Source organism: Zootoca vivipara, chromosome 2 (genome assembly GCF_963506605.1).
Source record: "Zootoca vivipara chromosome 2, rZooViv1.1, whole genome shotgun sequence".
In the NCBI taxonomy this organism is placed as follows: domain Eukaryota; kingdom Metazoa; phylum Chordata; class Lepidosauria; order Squamata; family Lacertidae; genus Zootoca; species Zootoca vivipara.
In genome coordinates, this window is record NC_083277.1 from 13,016,391 (window position 1) to 13,038,176 (window position 21,786).

Below are 21,786 nucleotides of genomic sequence, written 5' to 3' on the forward strand. Positions count from 1 at the left end.
GGCGGCTGAAGACTATGGAAAAATAACAAATGTGTGTGACACCTATTTCTGTTGCCTCGCTATCCCTCCAGACCCCTTTCCTCTGCTATCGTCACCCCATCGCAACAACCTACAAGCTCTCTCCGCATCTGCCCCACAAACAGGAAGCCTCGTTTTCAACCAGGCCTGAGTGACTAGCAACGAGCATCTTTCAGAGACAAGAGAAACTGCCATACTTCCCCATCTCTTATCGCCTTCCCCAAAAGGTATTTCATTTCTGTTCACAACTACCACCAACCCACCGGCTTCGCTCAGATGGGCCCCATGGACCTGAAAGCAATTCACTTGATGTTGACTCTGATCACAGGTAATCGAGGCAGGTGTGGTCACTGTTTCGCCTTCACGAGGAAAAGCTTTAGGCGAGGGGGCTGGAGAGTCAAGGAAGGGCTGTTCTGATTCAGATTTCTAGGGTTGCCAACTGTCTTTCAAATAATAATAATTGTGCGTAGTGTCTTTTACTGGCTCCGTTCCTGTGTCTTTAATAGCAGGCATAACAAATGGAAATTAGGTAAGTATTCCACCCCACCCCCCGATTGTGGACATAATATGATGAGGAAAGCATCACTTACTTACCTTCTTTATGTCTGGCTGCTGTTGGACACAAGAGTAGAGCGTTGTGTGTGTGTTTTAACAAAGCCTGCAACTCTAGAACTCGCACTGTGGAATAGATCTGGTGGATGGAATTTGCTCTGACTGATCGCTGCTTATTTGGCAACGGGGAAGGAATCTTTCATCTGTTCACTGGTTGGGAATTTTTATATTTTCTTTTACAGTTTGAGTTGATTTCTCAAGTTTTTGTTCTGCTGGAGCTTGCAGGCTACCTGAGGCAGGCTGTGGTCTGGATTGTGTGGGCCGATTGGCGAGGGGCTGTGGCTTGGGCTGGACCCTGCTTTTTGGCAGGGAGGGGTGGGACTTGATAAGGCTTTGGTATCTACAGAATTTTAGGGAAGAGGATTTAGAGCATTTGTAGCTTGCTCTTTGCCTTAAAAGGCCCCCACAGTGGCTTCCGTACAATCAGTTAAACAAGGCCCTCAGGTTTACAATCTAAAATCTATGTCATATAGAGGAGGGAGAAAGGTTGTTTTCTGCTGCTCCAGAGAAGCGGACACGGAGCAACGGATTCAAACTACAAGAAGGAAGATTCCACCTAAACATTAGGAAGAACTTCCTGACAGTAAGAGCTGTTCGACAGTGGAATTTGCTGCCAAGGTGTGTGGTGGAGTCTCCTTCTTTGGAGGTCTTTAAGCAGAGGCTTGACAGGCATATGTCAAGAGTGCTTTGATGGTGTTTCCTGCTTGGCAGGGGGTTGGACTGGATGGCCCTTGTGGTCTCTTCCAACTGTATGATTCTATGATTCTAAAAAATGCAAGGTAAAAAGGTAAAGGGCCCCTGGATGGTTAAGTCCAGTCGAAGGCAACTATGGGGTTGCAGCGCTCATCTCGCTTTCAGGTCGAGAGAGCCGGCGTTCGTCCCAAAAAAGGCAACACACAAGGGAAAAGAGACAGGGAGGGAAGAGACCAATTCAGGCACCAATTCTTAAAACAGTAATTCTTATCACAACCAGCTGACACTGAAACAGTTCAGGGGCAGGAGATGTCTGACGGAGATGGTCTTTCAGCAAAGCTGATGGAATGAGCCCTGTTTCCATCTCCCACACTGAGGCAGCCCATACAGGTGATTTGGGGTGCTTCAATTGCATATTGGCAAATTTGGAGGGTGCGCAACAGACCCACTCCCCTCCCACCCACAAGGGAGGGTGATGGGGAAAGTGTGGGATTATCTAACTTCCCTGCGAATAAATCAGGACTAATGCTCCAAAAGCAGTAATCTGGAAGCACCCTCAATAAAGGCACATTGGACAGCAAGGGCTAGAGATAAACATGGGCTTTGTACACAGAGCACCCAAGATGATGATGATGATTATTATTATTATTACTATTTGTGTGTATAATTTTTATTAAGTTTTCTATTTTACAATTTAAAACATTCATTAAACAACCTTAAAATATCAGTGACTTCCCTTCCTCTATTTCCATGGTTCAGTTTCCATATCGTAAATCCTTGCATATTTTACATAAACTAAACCATTCAATATTCCACAGATACATTCATCAAAACCTGTTTACACTGTTGAATTTATCTTAATAATGCCAACGTTTTCAAGTGTACACAGTTCCCCCCCCCATTTATTCAATAAACGTTTCCAAATCTTCTTTAAACGTATGTTCTTCTTGTTTTCTTATTCTATATGTCAGGTCCATAAGCTGCACATATTCTATCAGTTTAAGTTGCCATTCTTCTTTAATTGGGACCTCGCTCATTTTCCATTTGGGGGCTAACAAAACACGGGCTGCAGTAGTGGTATACATAAATAGGCTTTTTTAGACATTTGGGAATTTCCATCTGAATTATCTCCAACAAAATATTCTGGGTTTTTTTGGTGTGTGTGTGTAAAAGTACTTTTAAACATTTTTAAAAAAAATTCATTATAAATTATTTCCCAGTACTCTTTTTTACTACAGAGCACCCCAGATTAAACCCCTGGCATCTCCAGGCTGAGCTGGGGAAGATCCCTGTCTCAGATCCTTCTGTGAAGACCTGGTAGAGGGAATGTTATTGGACTACAGTTCCCATCAATCCTGAATATGGGGCATGCTGGGAGAGGATGAGGATGATGGAAACTGCGGCCATACATTTGGAGCGCCACATGCTCCCCATCCCTGTTTGGGGCAGTATTTACCAGGAAGATGTTATTGTTTAGTCGTTTAGTCGTGTCTGACTCTTCGTGACCCCATGGACCAGAGCAGGCCAGGCACTCCTGTCTTCCACTGCCTCCCGTAGTTTGGTCAAACTCATGTTGGTAGCTTCGAGAACACTGTCCAACCATCTCGTCCTCTGTCGTCCCCTTCTCCTTGTGCCCTCCATCTTTCCCAACATCAGGGTCTTTTCCAGGGAGTCTTCTCTTCTCATGAGGTGGCCAAAGTATTGGAGCCTCAGCTTCAGGATCTGTCCTTCCAGTGAGCACTCAGGGCTGATTTCCTTCAGAAATGGATAGGTTTGATCTTCTTGCAGTCCATGCGACTCTCAAGAGTCTCCTCCAGCACCAGGAAGATAGCTGTTGCATTTTTCTATGTTTTTTGTTTATTTCTGCAAAGAGCTTTGTCAATTTCACTTCCTTACTTCTGATGGTACCAGTGAAACTGTAAAAAGCTTCTGCAGGAGTGAGGAGGAGGGTGAACCAGAAGCCCATAATATAGTAGCACAGCTTCCCACCCCGCCAGAGCAAGACCACCCACATTCCACCCTTCCTCTCAAAGGAACCCAGGGTGGCAAATGCATCCATTACATTATCAAAACGTTCTTACAGGTTTAAAAGCATCCTTGAGACAGCTTAAAAGCATCTTTTAAACAGTCACATTCTCTCAGCCGACAATTGAATGCCTGGGTAAGCAGGAATGTTTTTAAACTCCTGAAAGTCAATAATGAGTGAAAACAAATGCACGTTGCAAGGGATGGCATTCCAGAAATGTGGAGCCACCACTGAGAAGGCCCTGCATGTATTTGTTTGTTTGTTTGTATGGATTTAGACATACAGCTTTTCCATATAACCTCACAAATAAGCAACAATTAAGATCAATAGATAGAAGATAGAAGCAGTGGTAGGGAAATCCTTTCTGAAAGCTAGCTCTCTCCTTCCCCCAGGGCAAGAAAACTCTCTGGGGGGGAGGGATGCACTTTCAATTAAAAGCTAAATCTATCCAATTTGTGCTTTCCAAAACAATGCAAGAACTGAAACGTTGCCGTCCTTTGACAATCACAAACACCCGAATTTTGTGATGCACTTTTCCAACAACCAGACAATGCTTACAAAACTGCATGTATTAGGGGAAAGTCTGCATTAAAATGGATATATTTGTGAAAATAGCATGCAAACATGCATTACAGGTGAAACTCGGAAAATTAGAATATTGTCGAAAAGTGCATTTATTTCAGTAATGCAACTTAAAAGGGGAAACCAATATATGAGATAGATGCATGACATGCAAAGCAAGCTATGTCAAGCCTTTATTTGTTGTAATTGTAATTATTTGTCGTTAGGCAGGTCAGTTATAAATGGAATGTAATTAATGAAATGTCATAGCAATGTTTATTTTTGTATTATTGTAACTATTTGTTTTATTATTGTGGAATTTCCAAAAGAAAGCTTTTGTAAAAATTAAAAGAAAAAGAAAAAATAACAAGTTGCATTACTGAAATAAATGCACTTTTCGACGATATTCTAATTTTTTGAGTTTCACCTGTATATTAGGGGGAATTGCTTGGGGAAATGTGTATATGAGATGATTATTAGAAGAAATTCCCACTGAAATGCTGAAGAATTCTCATGGGGATTTTTTTAACACACCAATTGCTGCAGAAATTTGGAAAACGGAATTGAAGACTAGAAAAAAAAAGAGAAACTGGGAGAATCAAAATTGTCAGATCCTCTGCTAATCCCATGGTGGCAGCTGCAGGAGACTAGATATTTTGCCTGGTATCTTTGGGCTCCAGGATGATAAAATTAATTTCTGGGTGGTCAAATTCCTGTGAATCTGTAAACAATTGTCTTTGTGTCTTCAGCAAATGGGGTATTCAAATTAAAATGAATTTTATTTTATCATAAAAAATTCCTTCAGTAGCACCTTAAAGACCAACTAAGTTTTTATTTTATCAATTACTTATTTCTGCTACTCCTAACTTTACAGACAGAGGGAAGTCAGCAGAATGAAAACTTAATATAAGTTTTGTGCTGATTTTCATTTGTAACATTTTATTTTATTTCCTTTCTATTTACATTGTTTTACATTGTTGAAATTTCTCTGTATTTCTGTCATTATTATTTTTTAAAAAATATTATTGACCACTTATTAATCTGTAGAAGCATCTGAAAGTGATGTACAATAAGAATAGACATGCACAACAGAAGTCCATTTATTCAGCTGGGAAAGCTGGTTGGAACAAAAATGTCTTCAACTGTATTTTTTCAGCAGATTTTTATGTGTAATATTTATTTCGGTGCTAAGGAAGATTCTCTATTTGGTTGTTAACCGTGTCTTACAGAGTGTGGTTTTCCCCCTTGTTGTTTTTATTGAGATGTTTTAACCTATGCTGTAACCTGAACTATTACAATGAAACAAGGATAAAAATGGTCAAAAATAGCATAATATATAAAACGTTTACAAACATATAAAAACAGATGCAGACTGGGATAAAGATCTCGACTTAAAAGTCTTGTTGAGAGAGATGAAGGGCTTCTGTGGTTGACAGAAAGACAACAACACCGGTGCCTAAATAAATAACTAAAATAAAAACTATACCAAAATAAATTTGCAACAACAAAAAAGCAATATCATAAAATAAGTTTCACCTGATTCAATGGAGCTTGCACCCAAGCACTGCAAACTGAATGCAAGTTGCGTTAATTTGCGATAGATACTTGCGGCTTTGAAATTTGGTGTCAATAAATGCCTGCTTCCCTTTGTATGATGTTAATGTGGTCCTGATGTTGAGTGAATATGGGGAAAACAGTGATTTCCACACGTGATTCTGTTTCTGTAGGAATTATCTGACATCCCTAGAACATACCGTGCATTTAAACCTGAATCATGACAAGACAGAAATACTGTTTGGGGGGAACAGGGGGCGGGCAGGTGTGGGGGACTTCCTGGTCCCCCACACCTGGGAGTCATTTTGGACTCACAGCTGTCCATGGAGGTGCAGGTCAATTCTGTGTCCAGGGCAGCTGTCTACCAGCTCCATCTGGTACGCAGGCTGAGACCCTACCTGCCTGCAGACTGTCTAGCCAGAGTGGTGCATGCTCTAGTTATCTCCCACTTGGACTACTGCAATGCGCTCTACGTGGGGCTTCCTTTGAAGGTGACCCGGAAACTACAACTAACTCAGAATGCGGCAGCTAGACTGGTGACTGGGAGCAGGGGTGGAGGAAGGGGGGCTGTGGGGGCAGACCGCTCCAGGTTTCACCACCAAGGGGGCTGACAAAATGGCATGCGCCATTCACTGCAGGGCCTGCAGCACACCTGACACCTTCTTTCTAATTCAGTTGTGTCTGTGTGTTCTAATATGAACATGTTGAGAAGGGCAGTGGGGAGGGTATTCAACATTCATGCGTTTCTTGAGATACAGGAGTTTGTTGTAAAAATTTTGCAGAGCTACACGGCCCTAGAATTAAGTGGATCCTCGACCCAGGAAGAGTCCAGGTATCCTGGCAAGCAGACAAAGTTTAAGCGTCTCCTGCCCACCAAATAACAGAGACCAAACCAGGACGTGCGAAGCAAGGCACTTTTATTTTTGCTGTTGCAACAGGGTCCTTCCTCTCACACAGGAGAACAAGGAAGGAACCCCAAACAAAGATGTCTTGTCCTTAAAAAGAGATTTGAAATTGGTTTCAGCCCACCCCCCAGAAGCATCATCCATATGTCACAGAAGGGGTGTAGCCCAAGACCCCCCTCCCTAGATTCATCATAGGTACATCATGAAAGGGGAGGTCTGGTGGCAGTAATCTGAGCATCCTGGACCCTGCCCCCTGCCCCCAAAACCTAATCAACAAAATTGAGAGATATTTACATTTCCCTGTTTCCCAGCCAAGTTAATCACACCCTTTTGTCTGGCAGTCAGGTATCAGGATGCCAGGGATTATCACTTTAATTCCTGAGACAATGAGAAGGTTCCCCCCCACCCCACTTCTTCCTTGCAGAGGAACACCTGGTCAGAGAGAGTCAAAATGGTGTCAGTCAGGCCTGTTTTCCTGTGCTGCTTCAAACATGTTTCTGTACATTCATGTACATGTTTTATGAACAATTATTATATATATATATATATGACCTCAAAATTCTTATAACAATATCCCCCATTTGGGGCTATAATTTTTCTTAAAAATTGTTGCCCCACAAAAGAATAACCAGATGTGTTGTTTTAGTACTTTGGGAGAAGCATTTCTCAAAAATGGTCTATGTATTACACTTAACAGGATGGTCCACCAATATTGACTGGAAAGTGCAGTTTGTTACTAAAATTACTTGTGACATTCTAGCACTTTGTGATAAGCATTTTCTCGGTAGTGGTTTATGCTTTAGAGTTATGAGGAAGGTTCAGCAAAGACTGAAAAATACATTCTGCTTTGTTTCTGTCTTTTTTGTGTGTGTCTCAGGTGTCAAAAGCTAGCTCTCCTCTGGTTGCACACCTCCATCGTGGCACAACAGCAACAATCCCTGGTGAATCCCCTTAGGGCTTTCATATTGACCATGTCGCCTGGCACCCCCCATAGCTGCCACAGGTTTGGACATGTCATGAGAGAGATGCCTTTGCCTTGGGCTTCCTATGGGCCTTTTTATAGGCTCTGGCCTTGCACTGTAGGGAGTTGCCCAGTTGCTCTTAAAGGAAGAAAGCTACTTGCACCTTGGATACACTTGCCCAATTAGAACTGAAGCCAAATTAAAATTTATACAGCCCCATAAAACATGTCCAAATTAGTCAAATTTAACTCTAAAAGGGATCATTCCTGTTAAATCAAGACATAAATACCTTCAATTATCTGGTGTTTCATGGATCTTGGAGCTTATTCTTGGTAAAATGAGTAAAAACAATTTTAAAAAATGTGTAGAGAAGGTTGGCACACTGCAGAGTGCCAGGTGGGACAAGAAAACATGGTCATAAGTTGATCTAATCTAAATACTGGACTATGCAATATCCTGATCCTTTAAAAGGCATACAATGCATGGCAATAATACAAAAAAAAACATTGGGACACTATACATTAAACATTAAAAAACAATTAAACACAAAATTGGTTCACCCCCCCCCCTCCTTGTGGAAATAACATACTGTCAGACATAGTTCAATGTTTCTGTCGAATATCACACAACATAAAACATAATAATTTATATCAGTTGTATGTCTTGAGGCCAATTCTTAATAGGGCACAGAGTCTTGAAGTCAAAAGAGAGCGTATGTCCTTGCAATTCACTTTCCCTTGCCCCTCTTCAGTCTGTTTCTTTTGGAAGGAGATTTTGAAGATGCTGTGGCTACTTTGGAAAATCTGATGTCTGTTGTTGTTGCAGATAATAAACAGTCTTATAGTCAAAATCCTTAAAACTTTTCAACAATAGTTCCCCCCTTTCTCCCCCCTCCCTTAAGTCCCAAAAAGTCCCAAAAAAGTCATTTATGGAAACAATGGCTGTGGGCTTTCTCATGCTGTTCAGCTGCTGTAGGTTCATTATTCAGTCTTCAGAAATACAGTCTGCAGAGGGACAGGAGTGCTTGGAACTAAAAGACAGTTACGTAGGAAGGAAGGAGTGGGAAAACAAAAGGGGAGAATATCCTACAGTATTTCTAAAAAAATTGTCGGGAAGCTGTAAATGATACACATCCTTTTGAAAATAGGCCTGCAGGGGGTTGGGGCCTGAAGATATAATTAGTTAAAAATAATCAAGAAAGGGGAGAATATTCTAGAAATTTCTTCTTGGGAAGCTGCAAATAATATAAGATCATAGTTAAGCATTTTATTCATTTTAAATATTACTATTATCATTCATATTTAATTACTGCTGTTATTGTCCACTCAGTCAGTTTAATTTACTTCACCTAGTTTGGCTGTGGAGGAAACAAAGGACAAAAATTTTGTTAATTAGGACACAATCAATAAGTTATTAACATTTTCCTTATGTGGTTCTGAATTCTCTTTGAGGTTCACGTATCTTGTTTGAAAGGGATTAATATTATTATTATTATTATTTACAGGAAAGAATGAGTTAGATGCTACATTTGTATGTACAGAAAGAAAAAGTAGAAATACAAAAAAAAGATAAAAAAAATAAAACAATAAAATTTAGATTACCACTCTCACAACAATTTTTCAAATGAAATTGGACTTGACACAAAGATATCAGATTTTTTTAAAAAAGGATTATCATTAAATAATACAAAGACATTATAAATTGGAGAGGAACCTTAAAGATCTGAAGGTGAAATATCCAATTAAGATGGAAAAATGGTAAAATAACGGAAAAAGCTTTGAAATTCATCATGTGCTATCTGATAAAAGAGAACTCTTTGGGGAAAAACACAGATGGTACCTGAACAAACATCAGTAATAAGTTTTTGGATATGCAATAAGTGAAAGACCTCATTCCACGTGATGGACTGGTGGACATGCCCCAAGATATAACAAAACAAAACACTTACCAATAAATAAATAACTGCTAAAACACACAATTTCTAATAATGAGCATCACAAAACAATACCTGGTTATTGTTAGAATAATTTCATAGACATAATGGAAAAACTGATTTAATAAATGGAAGCAGATTATAAGCTAAAGAGAAGAGGCAAAACCAAAGAGAAATGAAATTACTGTTTGTATCTCCTCACTATTGGGGGATATTGTTATAAGAATTTTGAGGTCATATATATATATATATAATAATTGTTCATAAAACATGTACATGAATGTACAGAAACATGTTTGAAGCAGCACAGGAAAACAGGCCTGACTGACACCATTTTGACTCTCTCTGACCAGGTGTTCCTCTGCAAGGAAGAAGTGGGGTGGGGGGGAACCTTCTCATTGTCTCAGGAATTAAAGTGATAATCCCTGGCATCCTGATACCTGACTGCCAGACAAAAGGGTGTGATTAACTTGGCTGGGAAACAGGGAAATGTAAATATCTCTCAATTTTGTTGATTAGGTTTTGGGGGCAGGGGGCAGGGTCCAGGATGCTCAGATTACTGCCACCAGACCTCCCCTTTCATGATGTACCTATGATGAATCTAGGGAGGGGGGTCTTGGGCTACACCCCTTCTGTGACATATGGATGATGCTTCTGGGGGGTGGGCTGAAACCAATTTCAAATCTCTTTTTAAGGACAAGACATCTTTGTTTGGGGTTCCTTCCTTGTTCTCCTGTGTGAGAGGAAGGACCCTGTTGCAACAGCAAAAATAAAAGTGCCTTGCTTCGCACGTCCTGGTTTGGTCTCTGTTATTTGGTGGGCAGGAGACGCTTAAACTTTGTCTGCTTGCCAGGATACCTGGACTCTTCCTGGGTCGAGGATCCACTTAATTCTAGGGCCGTGTAGCTCTGCAAAATTTTTACAACAAGTTGTATAAGAAAATGAAAGTATACATTGCAGAGACACATTATTCAAGGATCAGGACAAGATTCAGATAGTCTCACAATTCAGGCATAAAACAAATGTAACAAGAGATTTTCCTCGGAGATACAGAGCGGCATTTAAGTCGATACAATTTGTTTCCTTGTTTCAGATAGCAAATTGACAGCACCACAGCTTTTCCCCTTGTCCTCCCCTGGGGGATCTTTATCAGTTTAATGAAACCTGCAGCAATAATGAGGTGTGAAAGCAGTTCCGTTTTAACTGCATTTTTAGTGGTGTTTTAACTGGGTGGTTTTGCATAAGGAGGCTTGGGAGGCGTGGGAATGTTTTCCTTTATTTTTGCAGCGCAATGGCGTTTTATCTTCCCCAATTGTCCTCCCCCCTTTGTGTCTTTTATTCCTCACAACAATCTCTCACCCCCCCCCGACAGGTTTTCTGAACGCCTTTCCTATGCCTTTCCCAGCTGTCGGGGGGGGGAACGGTGAGGAAGGATCCCTTCCTCGCTGCTTCTTCCTTCCCGCTGCCTCGCACAGAGCAGGCATAGGACAGGGGTTTGGAGAAGCACAGCACAGCACTTCTCTGAACCCCCAGTCCTGTGTCTTTCTCTGCCACCACCCGCCTCACTCGAGTATAAGCCGAGGGTGGCTTTTTTCAGCACATTTTTTGTGCTGAAAAAGTTGGCTTATACTCAAGTATATACGGTACTTAGAAACAAGTCGCCTTGTGTTCAGTGAGGCTCACTGCCAGTCCCAGAATAATCAACTGAGCACCGGGTCCACTTCGTTTTCAGGGAGACCGTATGGCGTTGTGTCAAGCAATTGTTACCCCACAATATCCGGTACGTTTCCCTGTCACTTTTCTTACTGCAGAAATTCTGGTTTCGGAGCAGAGCACTGTGTGTTCCACAAGAACACCAAATCAACTTTATTTGCATACCCTGAATTTTTGTGGGATGGGAAATAATAAAAATAATAATAAAAATTATTTATACCCCGCCCTCCCCAGTCAAAACCGGGCTCAGGGCGGCTCACACCAATAAAATTACAATAAAACATAAAAAGCAATTAATTAAAATACAGATTAAAATCCAATATTAAAATTTAAAATGCAGCCTCATTTTAAGTAGTCCATAAATCCAAGCCATGAGGGAGGAAAACACAGGGGTCAGACAAATTCCAACCCAAGGGCCAGGCGGAACAGCTCTGTCTTGCAGGCCCTGCGGAAAGATGACATATCCCGCAGGGCCCTGGTCTCCTGGGAAAGAGCGTTCCACCAAGTTGGGGCCAATACTGAAAAGGCCCTGGCCCTAGTAGAGGCAATCTTGCCACCTTGTGGTTTGGGATCTCCAGAATATTGTTGTTTGTGGACCTTAAGGTCCTCCACAGGGCATACTAGGAGAGGCGGTCCCATAGGTACGAGGGCCCCAAGTCGCATAGGGCTTTAAAGGTCAAAACCAGCACCTTAAACCTGATCCTGTACTCCACCGGGAGCCAGTGCAGCTGGTAAAGCACTGGATGAATGTGATCCCGTGGCCGAGACCCCGTAAGGAGCCTCGCCGCGGCATTCTGCACCCGCTGGAGTTTCTGGGTCAGCTTCAAGGGCAGCCCCGCATAGAGCGAGTTACAATAATCATTCCTGGAGGAAACCGTGACAAAGGACATGAAATGCGGAACTGTTGCAGTTCAGACTCATGAATAACTTCAAAAAATGGGGCTCTTATGCAAATGAGTTTTTTTAAGTCCTCATGAAAATCCATCAGCATTTATGTATACGGTATTTTGCTGAAGAAATGCATCACAAAATTCAGAGAAGTGTTATACGACCCCCCAAGCCAAGGAGATACATAATGTTAGATGGGATCAGATCAGATGAATCCTTATTTGCCACTAGCCATAGCAATAAAATAAAACACATTGGATTGAAGCTAGAGCTAAATGCTCAGCTACACAAAATAGATTCTAGAAGTTTATATGAATACAAATGGTAGAGTTTTTTGTTTTTTTAAAAAACAAAACAAAACACTGAGGAGTGTTAAAAAGTTAATCAAATATTTTTTTGCAGTTTTTGCTGTCACCTGATTATCTTTGATGTCACCAGATCTGCTAAAAGAAAAGATTTTAGGGTCAGGAATTCTACAAACCCTATAAATTAATAAATGCTAGGATTTTGATTATTTGGGACATGAGAGGAGAATACAAGCTGCAGAGGGATTCCTGTGGCTGAGCTATGGTCATCAAGAAACAATAGAGAGCAATTGAGGGACATTAACACAACAAGAGGGAGCCAAGGGGCGCTGTGGGTTAAACCACTGAGCCTAGGGCTTGCTGATCAGAAGGTTGGCGGTTTGAATCCCTGTGATGGGGTGAGCTCCCGTTGCTCGGTCCCAGCTCCTGCCAACCTAGCAGTTCGAAAGCACGTCAAAATGCAAGTAGATAAATAGGAACCGCTACAGCGTGAAGGTAAACGGCGTTTCCGTGTGCTGCTCTGGTTCACCAGAAGCGGCTTTGTCATGCTGGCCACATGACCTGGAAGCTATACGCCGGCTCCCTCGGCCAATAATGCGAGATGAGCACGCAACCCCAGAGTCGGTCATGACTGGACCTAATGGTCAGGGGTCCCTTTACCTTTACCTAACACAACAAGAGAACTCCTTCCCCCTTGCCCTGAGGTTTGAACAGAGACAGGGGGTTTGGAAGGTTGCCAGGGTAACTGCTCCGGGAGCAAAGGTGGCTGGAAAGAAGGAGGAGGAGGAAGAGCTGAGCTCCATCTTGGGCAGGCTGGCTGAAGGCTGCCTGTGCTGCTTTGGGGTACAAGCCCTTCTGGAAAGGACCCTGCTGTAAGATCTGGACTCCCACCATGCAGACTGAAGGTGTAAATAGGTGAATAAACCATATTTCTTAAAGCCACGGCAGTCTCCACTGCATCTTCAATTCTCCATAGGTGCCTGGGACCCCATGGGCTCTTGCCGAGAGAGGGGCAGGCACCCGACTTTTGTAACAACAACTATACAACCTTTAGAAGACACCTGAAGGCAGCCTTGTGTGGCGATTCGCCACCTAGTCAAGTCCCAGAGTGTAAGGGGTTAAGCTAGGGACAGTTTAGAACCCTCAGGGGTGGGCTCAGCCAAGGGATAAAAACCCCTCCTGAGTGGCAGTTAGTCAGTTGAGTTGAAGTTAGTTGAGGTTGAGTTAGGAGTTGAGGTTAGTTAGTTAGTTGGAGTTGAGACAGTGAGTGAGCTAGTGAAGTCAGAGTTGGTTAGTTAGTGAGAGGCAGAGAGCTAGGTGGTGTATTGGAGGGTAGGAACATACAGACAGGATATAAAAATAGTTGTGTTGTATAACTTAGAAGTTATAGGCCAGTATAGGCAACGTTTCAAGTTCATGTACAAGATTCTCAATCCAGTAACCGCACGCTTATGTAACAATCAATAAACTAAACTTGTTGTTTTTAAATCACATCCTGGTCTGTGTCCTTTGAGAAGGGAATAGCAAGTATCCAGCTGGCAGTCTGAGAGGAGCTGCAGCCTGGGATACAACGTGTCATTGGTGCAGCACCAATCGATCTTGAAAACATCCAGTGTTGCTGTACAGGCCCAGGCAGGGCTGTGACACCTTGTATGGGAAAGTTTTTTTTAATGTTTAATATTTTATTGTGTTTTTATATATGTTAGAAGCCTCCCAGAGTGGCTGGGGCAACCCGGTCAGATGAGTGGGATTTAATAATAATAATAATAATAATAATAATAATAATAATAATAGTTGTTGTTGTATAAGAAGTCCCTATCTGGATTCTATCAAATGAATAAACAAATGAGGTCAGAGTAAAAGCGGCTCTTGCAGCAGCATCCTGTGTTACTAACAGTTCCTCAAACTCATATATATATATATTTAGTACTACAAGGGAACTTCCATTGCATACGGAGCAGAGAACTCCCCGACAACACACGGTCAGGCTTGTAAAACTGCGAAGCAAGGGATAGTTTCAGAATGAAAATAAAAGTGAGCCAGTGGTGTGTGGCCATTTGAAATATCTGACTTAAATTACGGTGAGGGATTTAAGCCACAGATAACCGTGAGGGAGGGGAGAACAGGAAGGTGTCTAACATGACAGCTGCTGTGTGACCCAATAGACTAGTCATTTGTGGTGACTAGCGAGGCTCTGATGGGAGGAAGTCTGCCTCTGAGTGCCATTTGCTGGGAAACTCAAGGGGGCAGAATGCTCTTGTGCTCAGGTCTTGTTTTCAGGCTTCCCACAGGGATTTGGGTGGCCGTTGTGAGAACAAAATGGTGGACTGAAGGACCACTGGCCTGATCCCTCCCCTCCCACCACACTGAAAACAGGAAGAAAACATCTAGAGGGACTGTTGAAAAAAAATCAAGACTATTGTCGATTACAGCAAGATTTTGATATCAGGATTAGGATGGCAGTGCGAACAGTTATCTAGAATCCCCAGACATTGAAGCATGGGAAGTAAAAAAAAAAAATTATGATTTGGCATAATATTTTGCTTAATTGATATGTATGTGTATAATTGGATATAATTGAAATAATTGAATTGTGTTTTAATTGGAAAATTTAATAAAAAGTATTTTAAAAAAAGAAAAAAAAGAAAACAGGTTGGTGGTAGCTAGGAGCTGGTATTCCTCCCCAGTCAGTTAGGTATACAAAATACACAGGCCCTGCCTTGCCCATTGACTCTAGTGGCACGTTGCGCCACGGCGCCTGGGCGATCAGGGGGCGCTGAGGGGCGCTGAGGGGTGCCCCAGCAAGTGGGGGATCTGCGCGGTGGCCTCCCTTTTCCCTCCACCAGCTGCGCCGGGAGAGCAGGGAGATAAGCGAGCAGAAACAGGGGCACTAGGACCCTGTTCCGCTCTGCAGCACCAGGGCCATCCCTCACCCCGGCGCTGCGTTTCATTGGTAGAGGCGACGCCACATGGCAGCACCTCTACCAATGAAACACAGTGCCCTGTTGGCAGGAAGGAACGCAGCCCTTGTTGGCACAAGGAAACGGCCTTGGACCCAGCAAGCGCCGGAGTCGCAGGAGGCGGCCGGGAAGGCCCCGGCACGGCGCGGCCTGCCCAGGCACCCCGGCCCGCTGGGAGAAGGGAGGAAGGCTCCGCGGAGCAGCGGCGCTCCCTCCCCTAATCAATCCGGCATCGGACAGGCGGGCGGCCTCCAGCACAGCGTGGCCCCACTGTGAGGTGAAGGGGCCGCCATGAGGCTCCCCCCGCTCCCACTGCCTGGCACGCCAGGTAAGAGCTTTCCTTTTTAAAAAGAGGGGGCGGCGCCTGAGGGATCCCTGCACCAGGGCGCCCGATGACCTTAAGACGGCCCTGTACAGAGCTGGTTATCACAGCAACGGATACTGTTGTAGGAATGCAGTTCTGCTCCCGGCCTTCCAAATTTCCTGCACCCCCTTTCTAGGCTAAAATGATTCAAATGAGCAAAAGACAGACCTACAGAGAGGGAAAGAAAAGCAGGGATAGATTGTACATGGTTGTTTTCCGTATTTATTTATTAAGGGTTTTCTTGGTTTACAAAGATGTGTGCAATGTCTCTCTTAGCATTTTTACGAATCAGTTTCATTTGTCGAGACATTGGTGAGCCTTTTTGTGTGTTTAGACTTTTAAACCTCCCCCTTAAATAAATTCAGACAAGACTCAAATTTTGGTTTGGTTTTTGGCAGAATTTAGGCCACAACTTTATTGATTACAGCAAGTGAGTGGTTGCATAGGCTCTGGTTCGACTAGCTCCTTGCACCGTTGCAGGTAGAGCTGATCCAGGGCACCAGCATAGGTCAGCCTAGGGTGAACACCCAGATAGGCGGAAAGCCAGGAACAGGCTATGTCCACCACCCAGATGTCCCCCTGGACTCAGGCACAGGCACAACCCCCTCACAGGGTTGACCAAACCATAGAGTCCCTGGATTCCTTTAACGGAATACCCTTCACATAGGGATGGTGAGAGTGTTCTCCCATCCCTATCACCTGAACCAGAGCCTATCCGCAACCTTACAAGTTGTGACGATTTGCTACGCGGCAGGCGAAACCCAAATGGCACCAGCCAATCTGCCAAGTGGGGAAAATTCCTGCCGTGCCCCTGTCCCAACGACACACGATGGTGTAGCAAGGTCAAGCGCACAAGCCCTAAAAGTAGGGAGAGGTGGGCAGGTGTTCCGATGCACGCACCGAAAGAGGAAGCTCTGGGTCATGTGTATAGGTATATATAGGTCCCTCGATCTGTTTAGCCTGTGTCCCATTGGCCTGATTAAACCCTGCATCGAGGGACCTACCAATCATACCCACCCACAACACAGGGTTTTGTTGCCAGGTCTCACTGCAACACATGCCCTCTTTGAGGGAGGACCCGATTTACCATCAAACAGGAAGTTGGTCGACTACTTCCCCTCACATAACATTGTCCAACAGGCTGCCCACATGCTCCATCCTCATGTCATGATTGCAAAATACTTCCACAAACCCAAATTCGGCAACAGCTACATGGAACCTCTTCACAAAACAATAAATCCCACATAAACCATGTGTGATCCTGCACGAAACAGTAAAAGTGCGCAGATTCCTAATAATAGGACACTCCATCAGCAAAAGGATTTCTTCTTGTGCAACAGGAAATTCTCCCCCTTTCCTCCCCTCATGCATCCCTCACTCTGTTACAGGGGTTCTGTCCAACACTCTGGAGATTTCAGCAGGGCATGGGGTGCACATCCTGGGGAGGGGGGGTCCCATTGTGCAAGAGGAGTTATTATCATTATACAGTCGTACCTTGGGAGAGTCAAATAGAATCCTTTCCGGAAGTCCGTTTGACTTCCAAAACGTTCGGAAACCAAAGCGCGGCAACTGATTGGCTGCAGGAAGGTCCTGTAGCCAATCAGAAGCCACGTAAGCCACGTTAGACGTTTAACTTCTAAAAATAGTTCGCAAATCGGAACACTCACTTCCAGGTTTGCGGCGTTCGGGAGACAAAACGTTTGAGAACTAAGCTGTTCGAAAACCAAGGTACGACTGTAATTGTTTTTATATTTATCAGTTGCTTCCTATGAGACATCTTTAAGTGATTTCACAATGCAATTAAAACATATATAAAATGATTGCATATATAAAAATGAACACTATTACAAAATGCAAAAAAAGTTGAAAGAAGTGCATGCAGAAAAGCAACAGTTCAAATTTCAATCCAGATACCTACTTGGATTGTGTTTTTTTTAAAAAAAATCTCCATAATAATAATTCTCAATGTTAGTATGCCACATTCTACCTGTTGAAAGCACATTGTGTAAATAATCTCAGAAAGGCTGAACGAAACCTGAGTGCCTGGCAATCCAGAACCTTACTAGCATGCAGAAATATTTACAACCGTGCTAAAAGACTTGTTGCCTGGCTCCATAAGAAGATAAGCCTTCCTCTGAAGCCAGAATAGGGAAGAAAGGCTAACAGCCTCTTGGGATTTTGTGTGTGTGTGTGTGTGTGTGCATGTGTGCGCACGCGCATGCATGCTTTGCAGGCAGATTGGCTGGGGTTCAATGCTGTGTGGGGTGGGACACCTGCCTTACCTCCTGACTCGTCCATCTTTGTTCTTCTAGCTTCCCAGGCTCAACAACCCCTCGTGGTCTCCCAGCCCAGCTCAGCAGAGGGCACTGAAGGCGGTTCCGTCACCTTGCACTGTTCCTACAAGTCCACCTCAGAGCCCAAGGTTGGGAGCTTCCGGTGGGTGAAGGAGCCAGGGGTGGAGGTCAGAAAGACCACCCGGGAATTCATGGGAAGGGTGAGTCCGACCTCGGAGCAGGGCTTCCTCTTGGAGAGCAGAGCTGACATAGAGATACGGGATCTGAGACATTACGACTCTGGGGTGTACCGATGCGTGGTGAAGATCCCTGGATTCCAGGAGACATCGGGGAACGGGACTGAGCTTCGTGTGGTTAAAGAAGACCTAAAAGGTAAGTTGATGGGAAATCTAGGAGGCCTGGCTGTTGTATGGGTGTAGGAAGTATTGCCCAATTCAGGCTCCCAATCTGGTGCCCCAGATCAAGCTGACCTGAATAGCTTTTGATAGTCTGTAAGTTCTGAGAACCGGCAGCAAAAGTGGATAATAATAATAATAATAATAATAATAATAATAATAATAATAATAATAATAATACCCCACCCATCTGGCTGGGTTTCCCCAGCCACTCTGAATGGCTCCCAACAGAGTATCAAAAACACGATAAATAATCAAACATTAAAAACTTCCCTAAACAGGGTTGCTTTCAGAGGTCTTCTAAAAGCCAGATAGTTGTTTATTTCCTTGACATCTGGTGGGAGGGCGTTCCACAGGGCGGGCGCCACTACCGAGAAGGCCCTCTGCCTGGTTTCCTGTAACCTCATTTTTCGCAGGGAGGGAACTGGTTCTCTGTAACTTGGCTTCTCACAGTGAGGGAACCACCAGAAGGCCCTTGGTGCTGGACCTCAGTGTCCAGGCTGGACGATGGGGGTGGAGACGCTCCTTCAGGTATACTGGACCGAGGCCATTTAGGGCTTTAAAGGTCAGCACCAACACTTTGAATTGTGCTTGGAAATGTACTGTGAGCCAATGTAGGTCTTTCAAGACTGGCCACTCCCAGTCACCAGTCTAGCTGCCGCATTCTGGATTAGTTGTAGTTTCCGGGTCACCTTCAAAGGTAGCCCCACGTAGAGCGCATTGCAGTAATCCAAGCGAGAGATAACTAGAGCATGCACCACTCTGGCGAGACAGTCTGTGGGCAGGTAGGGTCTCAGCCTGTGTACCAGATGGAGCTGATAGACAGCTGCCCTGGACACAGAATTGACCTGCGCCTCCATGGACAGCTGTGAGTCCAAAATGACTCCCAGGCTGCGCACCTGGTCCTTCAGGGGCACAATTACCCCATTCAGGACCAGGGAGTCCTCCACACCTGCCCGCCTCCTGTCCCCCACAAACAGTACTTCTTAATCTATTCTCCTGTGTTTGGAATCTTCCAGGATCTAATTCTGCACCACAAGGGGACACCATGGTACTCATATGGCTTCTCCTGCGTGCTGTCCTCTGTACCTTTGGAATTACGACCACTGCTTTGGTGACACGTCTTTATTATGGGAAGAGATGTGAGTAACCCTCAGAGTAACCCTCTGCAGAAACAAAACTGGCATTTTCTGGACCATATACAGAGTCAGGAGGGGAAAGGGGCAGAAGATTGCCATGGCCGGGAAAGTGTGGTCCCCCCAAACAGACCCAATTCAGGCCCCCAATCTGATGTGGCAGATCGAGGTGACCTGAGTGGTCTAGCCAGCCTACCCTGCCTCAGTCCTAAATCCATTCAGGGGAAGGCCAGTGCTTAATTAGGGTTTTTCAAAAACCCCAATTAAACATGCAAGCAGGAAGAGGACAAGACATAGCTGCCAAGTCTCCCGTTTTCCCTGGGAAACCCCCGTTTTTACTTACCTTTCCCCGGTGGTCCCCCGTATCACTTCGTCTCCCATTTTTCTCCGTTATTTTCTCCTGCCGGTGGCAGGATTTGCCCTTCTATGGGCACAAAAAATGGGTGCCGCCGGCTTCAAAAGTCGCATCTACGCATGGCCGGAAGTGCGTAGATGCGACTTCCGGTTTCGGCGGTGGCCATTTTGGTGCCCATAGATGGGCGGGGCGACACCGGAAGTTGCGTCAACGCACTTCCGGTCATGCGTAGAAGCTACTTTTGAAGCCGGCGACGGCCATTTTTGGTGCCCATAGAAGGGCAAAGCGACACCGGAAGTTATGTCGACGCAACTTCCGGGGTCACACGGCTGCCGGTCCTGGATTCTGCAGTCTGGGACTTGGAAGGTAAGGGACAAGAGGAAAAGGAAATGTGCCCCTTCCATGACCGAGAGCAGCGCGTCCAATCCTACTTAGCATGCTTAGCAAGAGCATTCACTGTCAGGATCTGCTTGAGAAGCAGCACCCTGCAGAATTCAGTCTTGAGGGGCAGAGCCAGCTTAGGACATTTTAGCACCTGAGGCAAATCACAAAATGGCACGCCCCTTCTGGTCAGGCAAGAAGGGTTGACTGAAGACCTTCATTAGGAACAAGAAGAGGGCAATAAATATCAACATTGGTATCTTCTGCCCCTGTGGATCTTGCTGCCTGAGGCAGTTCCCTCACCTTGTCTCATGGGTGGGCCGGCACTGGTGAGTGGTACTGCTTCACAACCAGCTGGGCAATAAAAGGCTATGTAGTACTAACTCAGGCCGGGCCAGGCAACTAAGCCAGGTTGTGGCAGGGCAGCTCTGAGGGAGAGAGGACTGCTCTGTAGGCCTCGGTGGGGAGTTGTAGGTGGCAGCAAAAGCTCTATGGGATCTCTGGCGTGCTGGACATAGCTGCCAAGTTTTCCCTTTTCTCGCGAGGAAGCCTATTCAGCATAAGGGAAAATCCCTTTTAAAAAGGGATAACTTGGCAGCTATGGTGCTGGAACATACATTTCCACCCCCCTGGATATCAGCTGGGTGTGGCTTGGACAAAATGGCCCCAGGGCCAAATAGGAAGTTCTCATGCACCTCAATTTGATAATTCCTTCTTGCGCATGTGTCGGGTGTTGTTGTTTTGGTTGTGTCACTTGGAAAACCAGTCTGCCAATAGTTACCTCTTTTCTTCCTTATTCTAGCTCCACAAAAGAGGCCATTGCACCACAGAGAGAACGAATATAAAGCAACAAGCAGGAATTGACAACAGCAGCAACCCATTCTCTATTCCTTTCCCCCTTCAATCCAGTAGAACTCGTCCTCCCCTTTACAATTTTAGGACCTTCATCAACAGAGCAGAATTTACCCATCTGTAGACTCCTCTGCTACTGAGCAAACCTAATACAGGCTGAATTTGATGTTATCATTTCAGTAATTATATTGCTAGATTATCCTGTCTTTTCTCTTTGGTGATCGTCTGTGGGCCGGACTGGCGCAGCGCGACGCCGGAAATCGCGCCTGTGCAGAAGTGATTTTTGGTGTCTGGACATGTGCAGACACGATTTCTGGTATCTGTGAGTGCGCAGACGCAATTTCCAGCGCTGCTCGGAGAGTCCCCACGCCGCCTTGCACCGGTTTTGCGCAGCACCTGGGGGACTCGGTGAGCGGGCGGCTCAGTTTGGGGGTGGCTCATGGGCCAGTAAAACAGTATTTGTGGGCCACATCCAGCCCATGGGCCGCACGTTGCCGACCCCTGGTCTAACCACTACATCACAGTTGATCCTCTCTCTCTCTCTCTCATTCTCTAGTTATACAATAATCCTTTGACAATAATAAAAGTTTCCTGGAAGAGTGGTTGGCTGTTAAACCATTCTGGCCATTGTAGCTCTGTGAGGGGAACAGGGGTCACCTAACAACTCCCTTCAGAATCTACAGGCCTCAGGTTTATTTCAGGGAAACCATGCCTGTTTTAAAGTGCTATATTTCTGCTTTAAATGTGTAGTATAGATGGAGGCCTCAGTGGGGAGGGAGTTCCGCATGCTTTTAGCAGCATTCCCCAACCTGCTACCGTCCAGATGTTTGCACTACAACTCCCATCATCCCTGACCATTGGTCACACCGACTGGGGCTG

The 21,786-nt window shown here is 44.7% G+C and overlaps 1 protein-coding gene across 1 annotated transcript; it reads left to right on the forward strand.

Moving 5' to 3' along the window:
* Positions 1–230: 230 nt before the first annotated feature.
* On the forward strand, positions 231–21,017 carry LOC118076137 (natural cytotoxicity triggering receptor 3-like). The gene is made up of 4 exons (XM_035098726.2): positions 231–346; positions 17,807–18,160; positions 19,203–19,325; positions 20,858–21,017. The coding sequence occupies exons 1-4, from the start codon at positions 295–297 to the stop codon at positions 20,917–20,919; spliced, it is 591 nt and encodes a 196-aa protein (XP_034954617.1). The 5' UTR covers positions 231–294; the 3' UTR covers positions 20,920–21,017.
* The last annotated feature ends 769 nt before the right edge of the window (positions 21,018–21,786 follow it).

Excerpts from the sequence above, each read along its gene's own strand:
- LOC118076137 (XM_035098726.2), top strand. The coding sequence starts at position 295 with ATGGGCCCCATGGACCTGAAAGCAATTCACTTGATGTTGACTCTGATC. Across the intron at positions 347-17,806 it reads GATGTTGACTCTGATCACAG|CTTCCCAGGCTCAACAACCC; the intron begins GTAATCGAGGCA and ends TTGTTCTTCTAG. Across the intron at positions 18,161-19,202 it reads GGTTAAAGAAGACCTAAAAG|GATCTAATTCTGCACCACAA; the intron begins GTAAGTTGATGG and ends GGAATCTTCCAG.